This window comes from Oncorhynchus keta, unplaced genomic scaffold (assembly GCF_023373465.1).
Source record: "Oncorhynchus keta strain PuntledgeMale-10-30-2019 unplaced genomic scaffold, Oket_V2 Un_scaffold_1004_pilon_pilon, whole genome shotgun sequence".
In the NCBI taxonomy this organism is placed as follows: Eukaryota; Metazoa; Chordata; class Actinopteri; order Salmoniformes; family Salmonidae; genus Oncorhynchus; species Oncorhynchus keta.
This window is the reverse complement of record NW_026290753.1, coordinates 200,001-218,064: the sequence shown is the minus strand read 5'-3', so window position 1 is coordinate 218,064 and position 18,064 is coordinate 200,001. Positions and strand designations below refer to the sequence as shown.

General features: G+C 47.2%; 1 protein-coding gene across 10 annotated transcripts in view; it reads right to left on the bottom strand.

Annotated features, from left to right (window-relative positions):
• Window positions 1-9,461: 9,461 nt before the first annotated feature.
• phex (phosphate regulating endopeptidase homolog, X-linked) overlaps window positions 9,462-18,064 on the bottom strand; it is an 18,169-nt gene continuing 9,566 nt past the window's right edge. The window contains exons 10-22 of one of the 10 annotated variants that reach the window (XM_052513339.1): window positions 17,248-17,341; window positions 17,031-17,159; window positions 16,383-16,484; window positions 16,220-16,297; window positions 15,994-16,097; window positions 15,529-15,587; window positions 15,395-15,449; window positions 15,228-15,295; window positions 15,013-15,143; window positions 10,685-10,750; window positions 10,289-10,393; window positions 10,136-10,212; window positions 9,462-10,060 (exon numbers count right to left, since the gene is read on the bottom strand). In XM_052513339.1, coding sequence (XP_052369299.1) covers window positions 9,958-10,060; window positions 10,136-10,212; window positions 10,289-10,393; window positions 10,685-10,750; window positions 15,013-15,143; window positions 15,228-15,295; window positions 15,395-15,449; window positions 15,529-15,587; window positions 15,994-16,097; window positions 16,220-16,297; window positions 16,383-16,484; window positions 17,031-17,159; window positions 17,248-17,341 — 1,171 coding nt within the window. In that variant the 3' untranslated portion in view covers window positions 9,462-9,957. Of the gene's footprint in view, window positions 10,061-10,135; window positions 10,213-10,288; window positions 10,394-10,684; window positions 10,928-10,986; window positions 11,282-12,052; window positions 12,659-15,012; window positions 15,144-15,227; window positions 15,296-15,394; window positions 15,450-15,528; window positions 15,588-15,993; window positions 16,098-16,219; window positions 16,298-16,382; window positions 16,485-17,030; window positions 17,160-17,247; window positions 17,342-18,064 lie in introns of those variants that run through there. The other 9 variants (XM_052513341.1, XM_052513342.1, XM_052513343.1 and 6 more) reach the window with 9 other exon arrangements.

The following is an 18,064-nucleotide window of genomic DNA, read 5'->3' as shown; positions in this document are numbered from 1 at the left end:
TCTCTGGGTCTGATGTTGTAGCCACAGAACTATACAGGCGATAGACAGGGCATCAGGCTGAACATTCTTGGACCCAGAGGCGGTAGGTGATGGTAAAGTTAAGCCGACTGAATAACAGAGCCCAAAGAGTTGAGAAATTCAAGATTCTTATGGTCGGTCCAAACTAAGTTCTGCCCATTCAAGCCAGTGCCTCCACTCCTCCAAAGCCATCTTAAACGCAAGAAGCTTTGAACAAGACTCAGCGTCATTATAATTTTTTTATTTTACCTTTATTTAACTAGGCAAGTCAGTTAAAGAACAAATTCTTATTTTCAATGACGGCCTAGGAACAGTGAGTTAGGGCGGCAGGGTAGCCTAGTGGTTAGAGCATTGGACTTGTAACCGGAAGGTTGCAAGTTCAAACCCCAGAGCTGACAAGGTACAAATCTGTCGTTCTGCCCCTGAACAGGCAGTTAATCCACTGTTCCTAGGCCATCATTGAAAATAAGAATTTGTTCTTAACTGACTTGCCTAGTTAAATAAAGGTAAAATAAAAAGCTCCTGATTACCAATGTCATAGTTCCTCTCAGTGGAATTCAGGCGATAAGAAAGGAAAGAGCAGGGATGCAACTTTTGGTCCTGGGTCAAACGATGCTGCAGAACGGCCCCCACTCCAACGTCTAAGGCGGCAAATTTCACCACGAACTGATGGGACGGGTCCAGATGGATGAGGATGGGGACTGTGGTGAAACGATGCTTAAGGTCCAAGAACGCCCTGTCGGCAGTTGGGGAACAAGTGAATGGCACCTTAGGAGAAGTGAGTGCAGAGAGGGGAGAAGCCAGTGTGCTGTAGCCCCGGACGAAGCGGTGGTAGAAATGAGCGAATCCCAGAAAACGTTGCAGAGGCACTCTAGGGTTGGGGCCAATCCACCACCGCGCACACCTTGTCAGAATCCATCTGAACGTTCCCTTCAGCAATGACGTATCCCAGAAAAGAGATAGTGGAGCGATGGAATTCACACTTCTCACTTCTTCACAAACAACTGGTTCTCCAAGAGGCGCATGGAGGACATGCTCTTGAGCAGAATGGGAGAAAACAAGGATGTCGACAAGGTAGACAAAACACAAACCGATTCAGCATGTCACGGAGCACATTGTTGACCAGGGCCTGGAACACTGCGGGGGCGTTGGTGAGTCCAAACGGCATGGCCAGGTATTCGTGGTGTCCATTAGCCGTGTTGAAGGCTGTCTTCCACTCGTCCCCTTCCCGTATCCGAACTAGGTGGTAGGCGTTCCGCAGGTCCAACTTAGAAAAGATAGCCCTCTGGTAGTCGATGCATGAACTCAGGGTCTTGTCCTTCTTTTCCACAAAGAAGAAAACTGCGCTGGCAGGGGAGACAGTGTACTCATCCATGGCCTTGGTCTCAGGGCCAGACAGGGAATATAGCCGCCCACGAGGCAGTATGGTGCCCGGGAGGAGGTCTCCCGGGAGGAGCTAGCTACGATCAAACAAATCAAACCGTTGTATTGTAATGAAATGAAAATGAGATACTCCCTGACCGGTGATTGAATTCGAATCAGTAGCCGTGTGGTGACGTTGGCTAGCTGTTAGCTGTTAGCTGTTGGCTAGCTAGCAGAGTCTCCTACGTTAAGGACGACAAATAGCTGGCTAGCGAACCTCAGTGAATTAAGATAATCACTCCAAGGCTACACACACTAAACTACACAATTATCTTGGAAACAAAGACAGCTATGTAGCTAGCTAACACTAAACTAATCAAGTCGTACAGTTGAGTGAATAGCACTACAGTGATGCTAATCTGTGTGCGTTAGCTAGCGTTGCTAGCTCCTGGGCGAATAGCAGTGAAGGCTACGTTAGGGCGACGAAATACGATAATTATGCAATTATCTCTGATACAAGGACGGCTATGTAGCTAGCTAAGAAGAATTGCTAAGATTAGACAAATCAACCGTTGTACTATAATGAAATGTGATGAAAAAGTTATACAACCTGAAGTGCGAATGCGACCGCTCGCTCCAACCCGGAACGCTTGCCAGTTGGTCAGCGCATGCTCGGAGTACCATGTCCTGGTAAGCCGTCTGGCCCTGCGGCCGTGTGAATGTTGACCTGTTTAAAGGTCTTACTCACATCGGCTGCGGTGAGCGTGACCGCACAGTCTTCCGGAACAGCTGGTCATCATGCATGTTTCAGTGTTATGTCCCTCGAAGTGAGCATGGAAGTTGTTTAGCTTGTCTGGTAACCTCGTGCCACTGGGAAGCTATCGGCTGTGTCTCCGTTTGTAGTCTAATCATTTGTAAGCCCTGCCACATCTAACGAGCATCAAAGCCGGTATAGTACGATTCGATCTTAGTCCTGTATTGATGCTTTGCCTGTTTGATGTTTCGTCGGAGGGCATATTTCAGGATTAGTGTCCCCCTCATTGAAAGGTACAGCTCTAGCCTTTAGCTCAGTGCGGATGTTGCCTGTAATCCATGGCCTCTGGTTGGGATATGTACCTATGGTCACTGTGGGGACAGCGTCATCGATGTACTTATTGATGAGTTTTTTTCCTCTGGTTGCACATTTAATGTTCTGAAAGAAATTTGGTGAAACAGATTTAAGTCTCTGGCTACTAGGAGCCCCGCCTCTGCATGAGCGTTTTCTTGTTTGCTTATGGCGGAATACCCCTCATTCAATTTTGTCTTAGTGCCAGCCTCTGTCTGTGAAGGTTTGTAAACAGCTACGAAAAATACAGATGAAAACTCTCTAGGTAGACTGTGTGGTCTACATCTTATCATGAAATACTTTACATCAGGTGAGCAATAGCTCAAAACGTCCTTAGCTATCATGCACCAGCTGTACATAGTCCATTTCCCCTTGTCTTACCAGACGCCTGTAATGAGTGCATACTGGCGGCAGAGAAGTCAGGTGTGTGAAAAGACAAGACAAAATAAATGGAAAATAAAAGGTGGATCGGCGATGGCTAGAAGTCTGACGATGCTGAACGCCGAATGCCGCCCGAATAAGTAGAGGGACCGACTTCGGCAGAAGTCGTGACAGTACCCTCCCTTGCCGCGCGGCTCCAGCAGCCAGCCGAGACCGGCCTCGGGGACGACCCGGAGGGCGAGGCGCAGGGCGATCCAGATGAAGACGGTGGAACTCCTGCAGCATTGAAGGTTCCAACACGTCCTCGACCGGAACCCAGCATCTTTCCTCCAGACCGTACCCCTCCCACTCCATGAGATACTGAAGGCCCCTCGCCCGATGCCTTGAATCCAGTATGGAGCGAACGGAGGAGGAGGAAACATAAACCCTCACGTCCTTAGCCAAGGTAGGCCACCAGTACCTCCCGCTCAAACAGTGCACCGTCCGACCGATTCTAGGATGACCAGAGGAGGGTGACGTGTGGGAAAAATAGATCAACCGGTCACGAACAGCAGACGGGACGTACAGGCACCCAGTGGGACACTGGACGGGAGCGGGCTCTGCACGTAATGCCTGCTCAATGTCCGTGTCCAGCTCCCACACTACAGGCGCCACCAGGCAGGAGGCGGGGAGTATGGGGGTGGGATCCACGGGCCGCTCCTCTGTGTCATACAGCCGGGACAATGCGTCTGCCTTAACATTCTGGGAGCCTGGTCTGTAGGAAAGGGTGAACACAAAACGGGTGAAAAACATGGCCCACCTTGCCTGGCGAGGGTTCAGTCTCCTCGCTTCCCAGATGTACTCCAGATTGCGGCGGTCAGTCCAGATGAGAAAAGGGTTTTTAGCCCCCTCAAGCCAATGTTTCCACACCTTCAAGGCCTTGACGACAGCCAACAGCTCCCGGTCCCCCACATCATAGTTTCGCTCCACCGGGCTGAACTTCATTGAGAAGAAGGCACAGGGGCGGAGCTTCGGAGGCAAACCCGAGAGCTGAGAGAGCACAGCTCCTATCCCAGCCTCGGACGCGTCCACCTCCACTTTGAATGCCAAAGAGGGATCCAGATGGGCCAGCACGGGAGCCGAGTAAACAGAGCCCTCAGGTGACTAGAAGCCCTGTCCGCCTCAGCTGACCACTGCAAACGCACTGGGCCCCCCCACAGCAGTGAGGTAATGGGAGCCGCTACCTGACCAAAACCCCAGATAAACCTTTGGTAGTACTTGGCAAAGCCTAAGAATCGCTGCACCTCCTTTACCGTGGTGGGAGTCGGCCAGTTACGCACAGCTGAAATGCAGTCACTCTTCATCTCCACCCCCTCGTCTCCCTCCCGGATATGCACCAGGTTGTAAGCTCTCCTGAGATCTACTTTGATGAAGAAGTGCGCCCCGTTGACTCAATCCCTGTGGCTATTAGCGATAGCGGGTAACTATACCTCACAGTGATCTGGTTCAGACCCCGATAGTCAATACATGGGCGTAGACCTCTCTCCTTCTACTTCACAAAAAATAAACTTGTGAAGAAGTGAAGGGTGAAGTGGAGGACCGAATGTACCCCTGAAGAAGGGATTCGGAGACATATGTTTCCATAGCCTCCATCTCCGCCTGTGAGAGGGGATACACGTGACTCCTGGGAAGTGCAGCGTCTACCAGGAGATTTATCTCACAATTGCCCCGTCGATGGGGTGGCCTTCTTTTTGGAGAAGGAGAGAGCCAAATCGGCATATTCAGGGGGAATGCGCATGGTGGAGACCTGGTCTGGATTTTCCACTGTAGTAGCACCAACGGAAACTCCTAAACACCTCCCCGAGCACTAACCCTTGTTGCCAAGAAACAGTGGGGTCATGACACACTAACCAGGGTAGGCCTGGCACCACGGGAAACACAGGACAGTCAATAAGGAAGAGACTAATTCTCTCCCTGTGAGACCCCTGTGTCACCATGCCCAGAGGAGAGGTGACCTCCCTAATCAACCCTGACCCTAATGGTCGACTATCTAAGGCGTGAACGGGGAAGGGCACAGCCATGGGAACAATAGGGATCCCTAAACTATGGGCGAACGATTTATCTATAAAATTCCAAGCCGCGCCTGAATCGACGAGCGCCTTATGCTGGGAACGTGAGGAAAACTCAGGGAAAGTGACATACACAAACATATGTGCAACAGAGGGCTGTGGGTGAGAAAGGTACCGGCTCACCTGGGGTTGCGCCAGAGCGCCCTACCTGCTGCCTCGATACCCAGAGGAACCAACCCGGCACCGACCCGGCAGTGTGCCCTTTGCGGCCACAGATGGTGCACGAGCTGGAGCCCCATCCGGTCTCCCTGCGCACCGCCCCTCCCAGCTCCATAGGTATCGGAGAAGGGGTACGGGGTGGAACCAACAGACCCCGTTCTGAAAGTCTGCTGGTAGCCAGCAGGTTATCCAGCCGGATGGAAAGGTCCACCAGCTGAGTGAACGTGAGGGTGGTGGCTCTGCAGGCCAACTCCCAACGGACGTCCTCGCACAGACTGCAGCGATAATGGTTGATCAGGGCCCTGTCATTCCATCCCGCACCGGCAGCCAGGGTCCCAAACTCCAGGGCGACCTCCTGGGCGCTCCTCGTCCCCTGCCTCAGATGGAAGAGGCACTCACTCGACGCTCTACCTGAGGGAGCCAGATGGACGGTTGCCAGGTGTAAGTCCAGTTGTAATAGGAACCCGTGGCAGTTCGCAGCCGTCCCATCATATTCCTGGGGAAGGGAGAGACGAATCCCACTGGGACCAGGAGAAGGAGGGACGTGTAGTGGAGACCTCGGTTGGGCTGGTGGAGGCGCTAGTAGAACTCCCTGTCTCTCTCAGCGGTCCATTGTCTGGACAACACGGTCCATGGCGATGCCAAGATTGTGGAGCACTGCTGCGTGCTCCTGGACACGCTCCATATATATACATATTTATATATATATACCTGGGGTACCTGCTCCTGCTGACTCCATAAGTTTGGTCCGGAATTCTGTAATGAGTGCTTACTGGCTGCAGAGAGGTCAGGCACAGGAGAGCAAAGACTGTTACAACGGTGCAGTTTAACAATAAATATATACAATGGGATAAAACCCTTCGTACACCAGACATAACTTGCACAAACTGGGCCTGTTTCCGAGAAAGCAGTATATCGTTCGCATCAGGCTCATTAAAGGAAAAAAAAGGATTCTGCCAGTCCTTGGTGAGTAATCTCAGTCCTGGTGTCCAGAAGTTATTTTCGGTCATAAGAGATGGTAGCAGCAACATTATGTACAAGATAATTAAAAAAATAACTTACAAAAAACACAAATAAACAAACAAAAAAAACACAATTGGTTGGGGGCACGTAAAATGTCTGCCTTCTTCTCCGGCGCCATTTTTATCAAAATGTAGGCCTGTTATATTAGACTAATATAATGTAGGATAATTAACATTATCATCTTGACATAGACTTATTCGAGGAAAGGTTCATTCAGATAGTAGAGAAATGCCAGTGCCTGTTGCGCACCACAAAATCACCCACATGGAAATCTGAGTGGAGGCAGTCAGCATTTTGAAACTATTTAACCGTGAACTTAATTGTGTAAAAGATGTGGCGGCACCTTGTTTTAAAAAAGCCCAAATCCGACCACAGAAATTAGAGTTAGAATTATATAAGCACTTCCTCATATGCCATTGAAACCAGCATTTACTTTATCTCATGTTCTATTGGTTTTCAAATCAACTTTCTGTCAATGTCCTGTAGCCAAAGGCACAATCATAGTCATATCGGCAATCCATGCTAATTATTGCATCATTAGATCTCCCCTCCTTCAATTTTTTCAAACTGGTATTTTCATCAACCCGCTTGTATGTATGTTTCACTTTTGAGAATGATGTTTTCTGATAAATCGCATTCACACGTAGCCTACTTTCGTGTGTGCATTGCTGCACTTATTATTTGAAGAAATAATAGTTTATTGTCATTTTAAGCTAAATGTTTTGATCGGTTGCACCCGGCTGATTGCGTTTTAAATCGTGACTGCCCCTAAAAACCAACTAATCCCTGAAAATGGACTATGTGGCATCGATATCAATCAGAAAAATGTTGTTCTAGTCGCAAATTGACTTCAAAGTGTAAATAGGATAATTTTGGTCATGAAGTCAGTCTCGTCAAAAGCTGAGTTTTGAATCACAGTGCGTCACAACTAGCAAATGATGGTTGGGTTTGGATTACAATTATATCAACAAATCCCTGTTGACAAGCTCCTTCTGCGAATTACCTCGCCGCCCACTTCACTTCCCTTCATTGAGAGGGTTTGTTTATCTGTCCCGGGTTACCCTGGTGGAAGGAATTTGAACCGAGTGAAGCCTCCCAGGCATGATAAAGTCGACTCAAAACAAAAGTGACGTATTTAAGCACGTGGAGTGATGAGTAGGACTGTGTTTTCACATGGAAAAGCGATAAAAACGCTTAATCTTAATTCCCAATGAAAACTAGTTTGAATTCAAACATTTATTTTATGGAAAAGAGATGTGTTTTCCTGCACCATGCTGCCTTGTTGAGAACATAAAATCAAATCAAATCAAATCCAATTTTATTTGTCATATACACATGGTTAGCAGATGTTAATTGCGAGTGTAGTGAAATGCTTGTGCTTCTAGTTCCGACAATGCAGTAATAACCAACAAGTAATCTAACTAAAAATTCCAAAACTACTGTCTTATACACAGTGTAAGGGGATAAAGAATATGTACATAAGGATATATGAATGAGTGATGGTACAGAGCAGCGTGGTGGTTACTCATGTTCTTTAATGAAGAATCTAGCGATACATGAAATAACTAAATAAATACAAAACAACAAACGGAACGTCAAAACCTATTACAGCCTATCTGGTGAACACTAACACGGAGACAGGAACAATCACCCACGAAATACACAGTGAAACACCGGCTACCTAAATACGGTTCCCAATCAGAGACAACGAGAATCACCTGACTCTGATTGAGAACCGCCTCAGGCAGCCAAACCTATGCTACACCCCTACTCAGCCGCAATCCCAATGCCTACAAAACCCCAATACGAAACACAACAAAATAAACCCATGTCACACCCTGGCCTGACCAAATATATAATGAAAACACAAAACACTATGACCAAGGCGTGACAATGGATTTGTATCCCCTCAAAAACAACCTCTCCAAAATCAAGAAATCTGTGCAGTGACGGAGAACTTTAACCCCTGAGTCTATAACAGTGAGAGAGCGAGTGTGACAAGTGGCTCCGTTGGTAGTGCTTGCAATACCAGGGTTGTGGGTTCAATTCCCACAGGGGACCAGAAAGTAAATGTAGGCAACACGAACGTCCATTTGGCCAGTTTAACAACATGTAAATAGCAGAAGCACAACACTGCTACTAATCAACAGAGGAGCAGAAAGAGTGGGAGGGAAGAGAGACAACAGGGAGACAAAAACATTTCTGAACTGAATTAATCCTCCAGAGTGTGATGTCACATCTGCAGCCATCCACACACAGCTGATGGATAGATGAGCAGACAGGTAAAGACCAGGGAGGGAAAGGTTTGATGCTGCAGATGTGTGCGCACACTGTGTGTGAATGTGTGTATTCTTTAGGGGATTTAAGTCCATTCAACCTCTCAGAGCTGATCTGTAAATATCACTCTTCCTCCTTTGCAATTCCCACATTCAATGCCTCCCTTTACCTCTTTTCCATATCTCTCTTCCTCTCTCTCTCTTGACGGACTCTTCTCCTGCTTTAGACCAGTTGTCTCTCGTTCTTCCTCTACCTCTCTCCCTCTTTCTATAGTTTCTCTTTCTATACCTCTCTCTACCTCTTTCAACCTCTACCTCTTTCTACCTCTCCCTCATTCTCTACCTCTCTCCCTCTTTCTATAGTTTCTCTTTCTATACCTCTCTCTACCCCTCTACCTCTTTCTACCTCTTATTCCCTCTTTCCCTACCTCTCTCCCTCTTTCTATAGTTTCTCTTTCTATACCTCTCTCTACCCCTCTACCTCTTTCTACCTCTCCCTCTTTCTCTACCTCTCTCCCTCTTTCTATAGTTTCTCTTTCTATTCCTCTCTCTACCCCTCTACCTCTTTCTACCTCTTATTCCCTCTCTCCCTCTACCCCTCTTTTTCTACCTCTCCCTCTTTCTCTACCTCTCTCCCTCTCCCTCATTTTCTGTCTCTCAGTGTTCAGAAAAAGACAAAGAGAGACAGATAGACAGTAAACATGTTTTCTACCTTTTAGAGAAGTCTGATTAGATTATAGTTACAGACCAGAAACAGAGATGACAGACACACAGTGAGGTGTAACTGTTTTATGTAGACACGCTATAGGTTGCCATGGGAACTGCAGACATAATTGACTATAATAGCCAGGATGAATCTCTAACTCAGAGAGAGAAGAGGACGTATGTGTGTGCGTGTGCGATTTTGTTCCCGGTAATATCAGTCATGTTATGCTCAGCCTTAGTAAAGACTCTGCTCTATCTCACAGAGTTTAATACATCCAAACACACAGGGAATATTCATCAGAAATATAGACAATTTCAATCACATCAGTTATAGAGAGACAGATACAAAACTGTTTTAATAAAGTAATATAGAATACATCAAGTTACAGTAATATAGAATACATCAAGTTACAGTAATATAGAATAAATCAAGTTACAGTAATATAGAATAAATCAAGTTACAGTAATATAGAATACATCAAGTTACAGAAATATAGAATAAATCAAGTTACAGTAATATAGAATACATCAAGTAACAGTAACATAGAATAAATCAAGTTACAGTAACATAGAATAAATCAAGTTACAGTAATATAGAATAAATCAAGTTAAAGTAATATAGAATAAATCAAGTTACAGTAACAGAATAAATCAAGTTACAGTAATATAGAATAAATCAAGTTACAGTAACATAGAATAAATCAAGTTACTTTAATATAGAATAAATCAAGTTACTGCATTACACACACACACACAAGAGGGAGAGGAGGGGAAGAGGGAGAGAAAGGAAAATGTCAGTGGGATTCAGCAGTAGAACACTTTACCAAATACGGCAGGACTCCGCCCCTCGGTTCATAACCGATGAATCAGGACAGCTGAACGCCTGTCGGAACTCCTCATAGTTACTCATTGCCCCGACAACCCTGCGTAGCAACAGAAAAGAGTGGGGTCAGAAACGTTGAAACTAAAGGTGTGTTTGTGTGTGTATGAGTTCTTACCTGTACTTTGGGGGGCTGTGGGCTCCACTCTGAATCTGGTCCCTTGCCGCTTCAGGTCTGTAGGAGTTACAGCGCACCTAGAGAACACACACAGTGAGAGAGTAAAAAAGAGAGAGAAAGACTGTGTGTGTGTGTGTGTGTGTGTGTTCTTACGTGTGCGTAGCTGAGAAAGAACAGTTGGTTGTTGTTGAGTCCAACTCCTGGAAGTAATGGCTCCTCGATTCCTCCTCTGCTCTCTTCTATCCACCTCCTATAGGCCTACACACACACACACACACACACACACACACACACACACACACACACACACACACACACACACACACACACACACACACACACACACACACACACACACACACACACACACACACACACACACACACACACACACACACACACACACACACACACACACACACACACTTTTAAATAGGCAGTCGGAGAGAGGCGAGGTGAAAGAGAAAGAGGAAAATACAGAAAAAGAGAGAGCAATAGACAGAGAGAAAGAAAGAAGATAAAGAAGGACAGAGAGAAGAAGTTTCCTACTTTGAAAGCTTCCCTGATTCCGCCGTTGTCTGCAATGTTCTCTGCTAGGGTCCTCTTCCCCCTCACCTGATTACACAGGATAACAGATCAACACACTGTTCTGCTAGGGTCCTCTTCCCCCTCACCTGATTACACAGGATAACAGATCAACACACTGTTCTGCTAGGGTCCTCTTCCCCCTCACCTGATTACACAGGATAACAGATCAACACACTGTTCTGCTAGGGTCCTCTTCCCCCTCACCTGATTACACAGGATAACAGATCAACACACTGTTCTGCTAGGGTCCTCCTCCCCCTCACCTGATTACACAGGATAACAGATCAACACACTGTTCTGCTAGGGTCCTCTTCCCCCTCACCTGATTACACAGGATAACAGATCAACACACTGTTCTGCTAGGGTCCTCTTCCCCCTCACCTGATTACACAGGATAACAGATCAACACACTGTTCTGCTAGGGTCCTCTTCCCCCTCACCTGATTACACAGGATAACAGATCAACACACTGTTCTGCTAGGGTCCTCTTCCCCCTCACCTGATTACACAGGATAACAGATCAACACACTGTTCTGCTAGGGTCCTCTTCCCCCTCACCTGATTACACAGGATAACAGATCAACACACTGTTCTGCTAGGGTCCTCTTCCCCCTCACCCAACACACTCCACACTGACCCCTGTTCTGTTCTAACCCAACACACTCCAGCTGACCCCTGTTCTGTTCTAACCCAACACACTCCAACCGACCCGTGTTCTGTTCTAACCCAACACACTCCAACCAACCCAACACACTCCAACCGACCCCTGTTCTGTTCTAACCCAACACACTCCAACCGACCCCTGTTCTGTTCTAACCCAACACACTCCAACCGACCCGTGTTCTGTTCTAACCCAACACACTCCAACCAACCCAACACACTCCAACCGACCCCTGTTCTGTTCTAACCCAACACACTCCAACCGACCCCTGTTCTGTTCTAACCCAACACACTCCAACCAACCCCTGTTCTGTTCTAACCCAACACACTCCAACCAACCCCTGTTCTGTTCTAACCCAACACACTCCAACCAACCCCTGTTCTGTTCTAACCCAACACACTCCAACTGACCCCTGTTCTGTTCTAACCCAACACACTCCAGCCGACCCCTGTTCTGTTCTAACCCAACACACTCCAACCGACCCGTGTTCTGTTCTAACCCAACACACTCCAACTGACCCCTGTTCTGTTCTAACCCAACACACTCCAACTGACCCCTGTTCTGTTCTAACCCAACACACTCCAACCAACTCAACACACTCCAGCCGACCCGTGTTCTGTTCTAACCCAACACACTCCAGCCGACCCAACACACTCCAACTGACCCAACACACTCCAGCCGACCCGTGTTCTGTTCTAACCCAACACACTCCAACTGACTCCTGTTCTGTTCTAACCCAACACACTCCAACTGACCCCTGTTCTGTTCTAACCCAACACACTCCAACCGACCCCTGTTCTGTTCTAACCCAACACACTCCAGCCAACCCCTGTTCTGTTCTAACCCAACACACTCCAGCTGACCCCTGTTCTGTTCTAACCCAACACACTCCAGCCAACCCCTGTTCTGTTCTAACCCAACACATTCCAACTGACCCCTGTTCTGTTCTAACCCAACACACTCCAACCAACCCAACACACTCCAACCGACCCCTGTTCTGTTCTAACCCAACACACTCCAGCCAACCCCTGTTCTGTTCTAACCCAACACACTCCAGCTGACCCCTGTTCTGTTCTAACCCAACACACTCCAGCCAACCCCTGTTCTGTTCTAACCCAACACACTCCAACTGACCCCTGTTCTGTTCTAACCGAACACACTCCAACTGACCCCTGTTCTGTTCTAACCCAACACACTCCAACCGACCCGTGTTCTGTTCTAACCCAACACACTCCAACTGACCCCTGTTCTGCTAGGGTCCTCTTCCCCCTCACCTAACACACTCCAGCCGACCCCTGTTCTGTTCTAACCCAACACACTCCAACTGACCCCTGTTCTGTTCTAACCCAACACACTCCAACCAACCCCTGTTCTGTTCTAACCCAACACACTCCAACCGACCCCTGTTCTGTTCTAACCCAACACACTCCAACTGACCCCTGTTCTGTTCTAACCCAACACACTCCAACCAACCCCTGTTCTGTTCTAACCCAACACACTCCAACCAACCCAACACACTCCAGCCGACCCCTGTTCTGTTCTAACCCAACACACTCCAACCGACCCCTGTTCTGTTTTAACCCAACACACTCCAACTGACCCCTGTTCTGTTCTAACCCAACACACTCCAACTGACCCCTGTTCTGTTCTAACCCAACACACTCCAACCAACCCAACACACTCCAGCCAACCCCTGTTCTGTTCTAACCCAACACACTCCAACCAACCCAACACACTCCAACCGACCCAACACACTTCAGCCGACCCCTGTTCTGTTCTAACCCAACACACTCCAACTGACCCCTGTTCTGTTCTAACCCAACACACTCCAGCCGACCCCTGTTCTGTTCTAACCCAACACACTCCAACCAACTCCTGTTCTGTTCTAACCCAACACACTCCAACCGACCCCTGTTCTGTTCTAACCCAACACACTCCAACTGACCCCTGTTCTGTTCTAACCCAACACACTCCAACCAACCCAACACACTCCAACCGACCCCTGTTCTGTTCTAACCCAACACACTCCAACTGACCCCTGTTCTGTTCTAACCCAACACACTCCAACCAACCCAACACACTCTAACCGACCCCTGTTCTGTTCTAACCCAACACACTCCAGCCGACCCCTGTTCTGTTCTAACCCAACACACTCCAACCGACCCGTGTTCTGTTCTAACCCAACACACTCCAACTGACCCCTGTTCTGTTCTAACCCAACACACTCCAACTGACCCCTGTTCTGTTCTAACCCAACACACTCCAACCAACCCAACACACTCCAACCGACCCCTGTTCTGTTCTAACCCAACACACTCCAACTGACCCCTGTTCTGTTCTAACCCAACACACTCCAACCAACCCAACACACTCTAACCGACCCCTGTTCTGTTCTAACCCAACACACTCCAACCGACCCCTGTTCTGTTCTAACCCAACACACTCCAAACGACCCGTGTTCTGTTCTAACCCAACACACTCCAACTGACCCAACACACTCCAACCGACCCGTGTTCTGTTCTAACCCAACACACTCCAACCAACCCAACACACTCCAACCGACCCCTGTTCTGTTCTAACCCAACACACTCCAACAAACCCCTGTTCTGTTCTAACCCAACACACTCCAACAAACCCCTGTTCTGTTCTAACCCAACACACTCCAACCGACCCCTGTTCTGTTCTAACCCAACACACTCCAGCCGACCCCTGTTCTGTTCTAACCCAACACACTCCAACAAACCCCTGTTCTGTTCTAACCCAACACACTCCAACCGACCCGTGTTCTGTTCTAACCCAACACACTCCAGCCGACCCAACACACTCCAACCAACCCGTGTTCTGTTCTAACCCAACACACTCCAGCCGACCCCTGTTCTGTTCTAACCCAACACACTCCAACCGACCCGTGTTCTGTTCTAACCCAACACACTCCAACTGACCCAACACACTCCAACCGACCCGTGTTCTGTTCTAAACCAACACACTCCAACCAAACCAACACACTCCAACCGACCCGTGTTCTGTTCTAACCCAACACACTCCAACCAACCCAACACACTCCAACCGATCCCTGTTCTGTTCTAACCCAACACACTCCAACCGACCCAACACACTCCAACCGACCCCTGTTCTGTTCTAACCCAACACACTCCAACTGACCCCTGTTCTGTTCTAACCCAACACACTCCAACTGACCCCTGTTCTGTTCTAACCCAACACACTCCAACCGACCCCTGTTCTGTTCTAACCCAACACACTCCAACCGACCCCTGTTCTGTTCTAACCCAACACACTCCAGCCGACCCCTGTTCTGTTCTAACCCAACACACTCCAACCGACCCCTGTTCTGTTCTAACCCAACACACTCCAGCCGACCCCTGTTCTGTTCTAACCCAACACACTCCAACTGACCCCTGTTCTGTTCTAACCCAACACACTCCAACCAACCCAACACACTCCAGCCGACCCCTGTTCTGTTCTAACCCAACACACTCCAACTGACCCCTGTTCTGTTCTAACCCAACACACTCCAACCGACCCCTGTTCTGTTCTAACCCAACACACTCCAACCGACCCGTGACGAACAGATGATGATGATGATGACAATAATATGTGTGCCTCTTACATTTAGTCCCGCCTCCTCCCAGTGATAGGTGTTGTATTGGTCGATCATACACTGGGTCTTGTCAGTGAAGGCTGTGATTGATGCGTTGCTCCACCACTGGTCCATGTTACCATCCTTATCATACTTCCTCCCTAAACAAACACACACATACACATTCTTTATAAAAGTGTGTGTGTTTGTTTGTGTGTAGTTGTAATGCACTATATGTGACTCACCATTGTTGTCAAAGCCGTGTGTTAGTTCATGTCCTACAATCACTCCTATGGCTCCATAGCTAAGAGACCTGAACACACACACCAGAAATATGTTCATCGGCTAATGCCTGGCTCTGCCAGAGTGTGTGTGTGTGAGTGTGTGTGTGTGTGTGTGTGTGTGATCTCACCGAGGATAGTCCCGCCCCCAGAAGAAAGGCTTCTGGAGCTCTCCAGCCGGGAACCCTGAGTAAAAACACAGAACAGTTTGAATCCAGTGCCAACGCAATGTGTTTGAGTGTGTGTGTGCGCGTGTGTATCTTACTGATTTGATTGGTGGAGGAGCTGTAGAACGCATTGACTGTCGTGGGATTGGTGAACCACCTAGAACACACACCGAAAGTGACATCACAACCAGGAAGTCAGCCGCCAGGGTGGTTGCCATCGGTGATGTAGTGGTAAAACAATAGGTAGGTAAACGATGACGGATATGTGCGGTGAATAAAGTAGTGTTGTACTGGCCTTTCTTTCACTAACACACTGTAGCCTTCTATCTCGCTCTGGCATTGCTGATAGCTACTATTGAGGGAGGGGTTTTACTGACTGAGATATGTGGTTGACCCACCTAGCTATCTAAAGATGAATGCACTGGCAGGAATTGGCTCGGGATAACAGCATATGCAAAATGACTCAAATGTCCTGAAAATGGAAGTAATGCTCCCAATACTTTCAATGCATTTTTCTACGATTGGTGGGTTTCTCCACCAGTGGTTTTGTCATAGCAGCTCACTCAGTGCGAGGGACAGTCCTCCGCAGCCAGTTGAGATCCGATTGGGCAATGAAACGCAGAGTCTGCATCACATTACCGAAGTAGTTGTCCTCAGAGAATACAAGCTACACACGCAAACACACACACACGCACACACACGCACGCACACACACACACACACAAATTAGTACACACACACTAATATATGGACACTAACATACATAAACACACATAGATTAATCCACACCTGTTTTATGTCTTGGTTGATGTAGGTGTCATTCAGTATGAACTCAGGATAGCCAACCTTTGCCAGGACTGTCTGAGCCTGGAGAGAGACAGAGAGACACTACACCAGCATTTTGGATTAAGACAGATGGACAGACAAGCTAGACAAACAGACAGACAGAAACCTTTTCTATAGCTTTCTTCTTGGTCGGTCCATCCATCCAGTCGTTGTCTCTCTCCAGCATGTTGATGAACGCCCAGCGAACTCCTTCAATCAGCTCCTCCATCTACGGACACGCACACTGATCAAACAAATCCACACACACACACACACACACACACACACACACACACACACACACACACACACACACACACACACACACACACACACACACACACACACACACACACACACACACACACACACACACACACACACACACACACACACACACACACACACACACACACACAGAAAAACGCACACACACACACACACACACACACACACACACACACACACACACACACACACACACACACACACACACACACACACACAGAAAAACACACACACACACACACACACACACACACACAGAAACACACACACACACACACACACACACACAGAAAAACACACACACACACACACACACACACACACAGAAAAACACACACACACACACACACAGAAAAACACGCACACACACACACAGAAAACACGCACACACACACACACACACACACACACACACACACACACACACACACACACACACACACACACACACACACACACACACACACACACACACACACACACACACCATGTGTTTCTTGTCCTCCTGGAAGTGTGTGTTGATGAAGAGTCGTCCGGTGGCGTAGACCAGAGTGTTCTCTACGTAGTTAACACACTGATCCCAACGAGGGGTCAGCGAGGTCGTTCCTGTGGTTACCTAAAAGTACACCGGTCAGTACTGATTAATGAGTGTGTGAGTGATGGTGCTGGGAAAGGATTGATCAGTGAGTGTGTGTTCTACAGACCCGTGTGAAGTCCAGATATCTGTATAAGAAGCGTCGGCTGAGAGTTGTGATCCTGGAGAACACTGTCCTCCACATGACATAGTTACTAACTGTCCTATAGAAACCATATGACATAGTTATTAACTGTCCTATAGAAACCACATGACATAGTTACTAACTGTCCTATAGAAACCATATGACATAGTTATTAACTGTCCTATAGAAACCATATGACATAGTTACTAACTGTCCAATAGAAACCATATGACATAGTTATTAAATGTCCAATAGAAACCATATGACATAGTTACTAACTGTCCTATAGAAACCATATGACATAGTTATTAACTGTCCTATAGAAACCACATGACATAGTTACTAACTGTCCTATAGAAACCATATGACATAGTTACTAACTGTCCTATAGAAACCATATGACATAGTTACTAACTGTCCTATAGAAACCATATTATATAGTTACTAACTGTCCTATAGAAACCATATGACATAGTTACTAACTGTCCTATAGAAACCATATGACATAGTTACTAACTGTCCTATAGAAACCATATGACATAGTTACTAACTGTCCTATAGAAACCATATTATATAGTTACTAACTGTCCTATAGAAACCATATGACATAGTTACTAACTGTCCTATAGAAACCATATGACATAGTTACTAACTGTCCTATAGAAACCATATGACATAGTTACTAACTGTCCTATAGAAACCATATGACATAGTTACTAACTGTCCTATAGAAACCATATGACATAGTTACTAACTGTCCTATAGAAACCATATGACATAGTTATTAACTGTCCTATAGAAA